The sequence below is a fragment of the Gavialis gangeticus genome, unplaced genomic scaffold, assembly GCF_001723915.1.
Source record: "Gavialis gangeticus isolate Ggan-Ray unplaced genomic scaffold, GavGan_comp1, whole genome shotgun sequence".
Taxonomy (NCBI): Eukaryota; Metazoa; Chordata; order Crocodylia; family Gavialidae; genus Gavialis; species Gavialis gangeticus.
The window spans coordinates 119368119-119374651 of record NW_017729022.1 but is presented as its reverse complement, the minus strand read 5'-3'; the positions used below and the strand labels follow the sequence as shown (position 1 = coordinate 119374651).

At 42.8% G+C, this 6533-nt stretch overlaps 1 protein-coding gene across 1 annotated transcript in view; it reads left to right on the top strand.

Moving 5' to 3' along the window:
- MAN1A2 (mannosidase alpha class 1A member 2) overlaps positions 1 to 6533 on the top strand; it is a 248716-nt gene that overhangs the window by 216197 nt on the left and 25986 nt on the right. The window contains exon 12 of the mRNA XM_019516076.1: positions 6076 to 6191. Within this exon, the coding sequence (XP_019371621.1) occupies positions 6076 to 6191 (116 nt within the window). The remainder of the gene's footprint in view (positions 1 to 6075; positions 6192 to 6533) is intronic.

The following is a 6533-nucleotide window of genomic DNA, read 5'->3' as shown; positions in this document are numbered from 1 at the left end:
AACCTGTTCAGCCTCCACAAGAGAAGGCTGAGGGGGGATCTAGTGGCCTGTTGCAAACTAGTCAGAGGGGACCAGCAGGCATTGGGGGAGTCCCTGTTCCTTCGAGCACTGCCAGGAGTGACCAGGAATATTGGTCACAAGCTGGCAGAGGGTAGATTCAGACTAGACATTAGGAGGCACTACTTCACGGTCAGGGCAGTTAGGATCTGGAACCAATTTCCAAGAGAAGTGGTGCTGGCTCCTACCCTGGGGGTCTTTAAGAGGAGGCTGGATGAACACCTTGCCAGGGTCGTTTGACCCCAGTACTCTTTCCTGCCATGGCAGTTGGTCTGACTTGATGATCTGCTCAGGTCCCTTCTGACCCTACCAACTATGAAAGTATAATTCTGAAAGGGGGAGTGGCATCAGATGACAATGAGCTTATGCTACTAGGAACTGTATCCTCAGAAGAATCAGCAACCTGGTACATAGATTCACAGATCTTAATGGTTAGCTCATTAAATTCAACATAGACTCCGTAGCTGCAGTAACTGCCATTGCTGCAGAAGATCCTGGAGCAGAAATCTGCAAAGGTCAGATAACATTCTCAGAAGGGTAAGTAATACTGCATTAGAAGTGTGTGGCCAATTCAAGAGGAAACTGGAAAAAAGAGGAAGCATTTTGTCACAACGTAGCTTTATGGTACAAGTGTTAACAGTTCCCTTCCTGGGATTGCCAACAATATAAAGACTATGCCTAGTGGGGAAATTAGATTAAATTAATAGCAAAATACCAACCATAAAAGAGATGTATCCTCAGGTCTTCACAGGGTTGGATAAGCTGTTGTGGAAATATAAAAATAAATAAATAAATTGGTGCCATCATCAACTCCTTTTGCTGTAACAGCTCGTTGGTGCATCCCCATTCCTTTGCAACAGAAAGTCAAGGAAGAGTTAAAGAGGATAAAAACAATGGGGGGTTATTTCTCAAACAGATGAACCCATAGACTGGTATGCAATAATAATTTTAGTACTGAAACTGAATGGAAAAATTCACTTTTTTGTGGACCATACTCAACAGAAGTGCTTCCTGCAATAGAACATACGTTGGCTCAGTTATCAGAGGCAAAAGTGTTGAACAGCAGGGTTGTGGCAAATCCCTCTGGCTGAAGAATCTAGGCTGTTGTCTATATTCTTTACCCCATTTGGGAGAAATTGTTTCAACCAGCTTCCTTTTAGTATATCATCAGCACCAGACCATTTCCAAAAACTAATTTCTCATATTGCAATAGGGCTTCCTAGCATCCATTACCTTACAGATGACATATTGGTATATGGAGAAAGTAAACGGGAGCACCATGAATATCTGCATGCTGTTTTGTGATGCTTCCAACTATCTGGTCTGACCTTGAATGGGAGAGATGAATTTGAGAAGGAAGAAATAAAATATGTTGGACATATCATTAGCAAAAATGGAATTCAGCCATATCCAGACAAAATTAAGGCATTGCATGCCCTACCTGAGCCCCAAGAAGTTTCTGCCATGAGATGATTGCTGGGTATGGCTAACTAGTTTGGAAAAATTTTGCCAAATGTGTCACATCTAACAAAACCCTTAAGAGATCTCCTTAATGGATGCCATACATGGGTCTGTAGAGATGCACGGGGGGTGGGGGGCATTCAATACAATCAAAAAACTACTGGTGTCCTCTGTTTTTACCACAATATTCAATAAATTATCCCTTGGTAGTCAGAGCAGAAACATTCAAACCGAAGTGGGGGGGGGACCTCCAACTCATCCACCACAACACTGCCTGTGGAGACCCAAGAATGAGCTCCCTCTGCTCCCTTTCCCTCCTCCCATTCTGAAAACTGGGAAACCTGACCATTGCTATGAGAACTTGGTTGCAGGCTCCCATCCAGCAGCTGGATTCCCTTCTCCCCTGGAACTAACACTGACCTTCTGTGTAGTCTGGGGTAATATTGTAACTCAGATTGCTTTGCAGAAATAGTTCTGAGTTACAGCTGGGAGGTGCACTTCTGTCTGCAACCTTATTTGCTTTCCCTGAATGTTAAACAGAAGCAAATCACAAACCCCTGGTAGCATTGCTGTTATCCAAAACCTTGGATGACCTTCCACCCAGAATTTAAGAGATTTAGACTATAACTAACATTTTTTTTTTTCACTATTGAATTTTTACCAGGGAAACTGCTCATCATCCAACTGCTCAGTTGGAGATGCTCTGTCCAGTTCACCAGTTAGACAGCAACAGAAGGAGAAATAACTTTTGAAAAAGATGTTTATATATATTGATTATGTTCTGATAGCATTGCCAGTGTCTGCTCCTAGACTTGAACAAATTAGAAATGAGCAACAGAAGAATGACACTTGCCAGAAACTACTTCATTTCTGTTGAAACAGATGGGGCTACAGGACAAAACTTCCAAAAGACCTACAACCATATTGGCAGGACTGAAATAACCTCCACATTAGTCAGTGGTACTCTCCTTAAAGGAAGATGCATTGTGAGCCGTCAGGCAGTTTAGAAATAAATGCTTTCGAAGATATATGATGGACATGAGGGTATAAACAAATGTAGGGCAAGTGCATAGTAATCTATATGGTGGCCTGGTCTGAGTAAGCAAATTCAGATTTTAGTAGAAGGTTGTGAGGAATGTAAAAAAAAAAAAAAAAAAAAGACTGCCTCCAGAGCCATTACTTTCCACAAAGCAGCAGATAGACCTTAACAGAATATAGCAATGTATCTTTCTGGATACATTATTTTAGTAGATTATTGACTTGGTTTTACTTGCACAGACCTCATCAGCACAGGTCATCCAACAACTGAAGTCTCTGTTTGCAAGGCACAGCATTCCTGAGGTCCTCATAACAGACAATGGACATCAGTTTATCTCCGAGTTAATCTTACAGTTGGTAGAGAACTTCAATTTTTAACATTGCACTGGCAGTCCTCACTATCCTCAGAGCAAAAGAGACCCTGAAAAAGCAGTACAGATTCTGAAACAGCTTCTACATATCTGGTACTCCTGACATATTGATCTACACCACTGCCACTGGCATTGGGACGCTCTCTAGCTGAACTGTGCGTGAAATGACGACTTAGGATGCCATTACCTATGGCACCAGTGCAGCGTAACTCAATATAGCCCAACTTGCAGGAATTTAAGAAACGAGATGCTATACTAAGTCTTCAACAGCAAAGAAACTTCAATATTTGACATGGAGAAAATCACTACCAGAGCTTCTGTCAGGGGACAGAGTTTGGTTCAAAAGTTTCCAAATGTTTGGAACTGTCCAAAATGTAGCAAACACCCCAAGATCCTACTAAGTGAAGACTCCTAAAGGCCTTGTCCACAGAAATAGGGCTCATCTTCAGTATATTCCACCTCAACATAAAGATGATCCGTCACTGACAGGGCCAGGGTCAGAGCATGAAAATGAGCCTCTTTCTCATGGAAGTTGGGGAAGAAGGCTCAGTTAGAGATGGGAGCTATAAGGAGGTTAGAACAAGGTCTGGAAGACTAAGCAGTCCTCTGCAGACTTGAGCTTTAAACACCCATTTATAGTTTTAGATATGTATATTGGTTGGTTGGTACAATAGTGTAAATAGTTTTTAAGAGTTATAGGGACCTACCCAAATTGCAGTTGTACATTTTCATGGAAATTGCAAAATTGGGTGATCTCTTTGAAATCCTCAGGGGAAAAAAATCTTACTCAAAAAAAAGTGGTGGCTTCCCAGTGGGAGCCAGCAGTCCTCCCCACCATGCAGCCTGGCACAAAAGGGGCTACTGGCAAAATGGCTGCCCCCTCACCAGAGATTGGCTGAGGGGGATGCCTGTCATACAGCCCTGCTTCTCTTCACCAATCAGTGGCAAGGGGTGGGGCCACATGATGGACTGCCCTCTCAGCTAATCAGCAGTGAGGGGTAGGGCTGTACAATGGACAGTCCTCTCCACCAGTCTCAGGGGGTGGGGCCACTGGGACCCCTTGGCCAGTCAGAGTATGGGTGCTGCCCACAAAGATAAACCCTCAAAAATGGTAGCCAGCTCCGTGATCTGCCTGTGAAATTGGCCAGCTGCCTTGTTGAGTTGGGTAGACCCCTAGTTGTAACTTATTAGTTATTTATAATGTGTTATGATCTGATCATCTTCTTTGTAAAGAAAGGGAGATGTGGAGTGATCACAGAGCCCTGGTCTACACACCCACTAAACAGGCTGTACCAGGGGGACTGTAATACCAGTTAGAAACTCCAGGGGCAGGGCAGATTACAACTCATACTATGATTATGTGTGTGTCTCCCTCACACCACAGAAACTGCTTTGTTTTGGGAAAGAATGACACTTCACAGCAGTAGCTCAACCTGGCTTCACAGTGGCTTCAACATGGGAATGTAATGCAAGAACTCACTGTGTGTCTTATGCCATTGCATTTAACCTCAGTTTCCCTATTGGCATAATAGGGACAATATGCAGCTTCTCCCAGGTGTCCTCTGTGTGTTAGTTAGCTGTTGTTGCTAAGGCACTCTGTAAGGGTAAACTGTTATTTGCAACCTACATTATTTATTTTGCTATGCCATTTTTAAAAATGTAAATCAGCCCCAACCAATGTGACTAATTTCATCTTTCAGAGAGGTATAGGGGCTGCTCTCATCATGGATAGAAGTGCATCCACCAGAAATGAAAGACTCCAGCATGCATAATGATAAAGATAGTCAGTGCATGCTGAGACCTCTCCTCCCCCACTCCCCACTCCATACACATGCACACTCCTATGTGTCCTCTTTTCTTAAGAAACAGAACGTAATAATGTTCTTTGTAATAGTCATAAACTTTTTTTATTCAGCTGTTCCTATTTGATTAATACTGCTGGATTTTGTCTGTCTTGATATGGAGAGTCCTAACCTACAGGTCTGCAACATAAGATGAAGCTCATCCCTCCCCCCTGCCACCCTCCAGTTTCACTGGTATCATTTGCTGACATCGCCAGATGCAAGTTCCATCAGAGAATTCTCTTTCCTTTCTAGCTTTTTCCGGCATTCAGAGGTTCACTTATAGATTGTGAAGAGTGCATTTTGACTTAATTTCCTTCTCTACAGTATATAAAGGCATATGGTTTCTAAATTGTGTTTGCTCCCCTGCTTCAGTTCCCCTTAGCTTCTCTTGAGAACAGCAAAGCAGAAATTGCAATTACCAGAAAACCAGGCCTAAAGCATTCTGTACGGAGATCTTTCATATAGACTAATGGGCCAAATAGATTACTTAGCTACAAGTAGCTGTTTTCTGGAGTTGATAATGACAAACATTTAAAGCCAAACAATTGCCCTGATCACTACACCCGCTTCTTCCCTGTATGTGCCTATTAGAAGAGCTGGTGTCTGCTGAGGAGGCATTGGAGAGTCAGCAAGGAAGCACAACTTGCCTGTGAATCCTTCCTAAATGATTTATTTGGCACCAGTTTTTCATGGTTGACATTTTCTTGTGCTATACGATTATGGATGTTAGTAGAATAACAAATGGTCAGGCCAGAGATGTCCTAAGCTGCCAGAACTCTCCAGTCCCTGCTCTTTTCTTCGTGTTTTTTTCAATGTTAGGTGAAAATGGCCCACTGTTAAGCTCTGTGGTCAAGCTGTGATTGGCAAGACCTAAGTAAAGATCCACCAGACCCTTTCACCTCTCTGTATGTGTGGTCATAGATATGGACTGCATCCTTTCAAAGACCAAGGACCCAGTGCAGTGCAGGTGGGATCCAGAGGCAGCTTTCTGAGGAGGAAAGGGAGACGCTGCTGTAGAGGAAGAGAGGACGCTAGTGATAATTCAGCTGTGGGTGGGGGAGTTTGTGCAATGCAGTAGGCACTTGCTGTTTGTGCATTCCCACTGTACAACAACACCATAACAAACTACGTGATGCTTTCTGCCGAAGCTCAAAACTCTGATCTGATTGTCCCCTTCCCTTTTTTCATTTATATGTTTCAGTTCTATTGCAAGCACCTGTTGTTGTTTCTTCAGTTAATATATGCTAAACCTTGATTTGGATTAAGGATAATGCCTCTTCTGTCCTTTTCTTTTCTCAATACAGGCTATTGACAAGTACTGTAGAGTCAGTGGTGGATTTTCTGGGGTCAAGGACGTCTATTCCTCATCTCCTGCATATGATGATGTACAGCAGAGCTTTTTCCTTGCAGAAACTCTCAAGTGAGCAAACATCTGTCTTGCATGTTCTCCTATGAAGCAGTATGAGGGTACTGTGTGGTTTCCTGGTGTCTACAAGAATAAGTTATTAACACATGAATTGCCAGATTGTCATAGGATGTTTTCCTTTTTTAAAAAAATTAAGACTCCCCACATTTTCCCAGCCTTCCCTATAGAAACTGTAATTGGAATCTCCCACTCCAGAGTAGCTTGTAACTCTAGTTGCAGCTGTGGGTATTATTGTCTCAAGATTGCAGTTCAGCTCCTAGCATCTCTTGTCAGAACTCAGTCTTTCCTCTGCACTGGCAGTTTATCTCCCCTAAACAAATTCCCAAATTCCTTTCA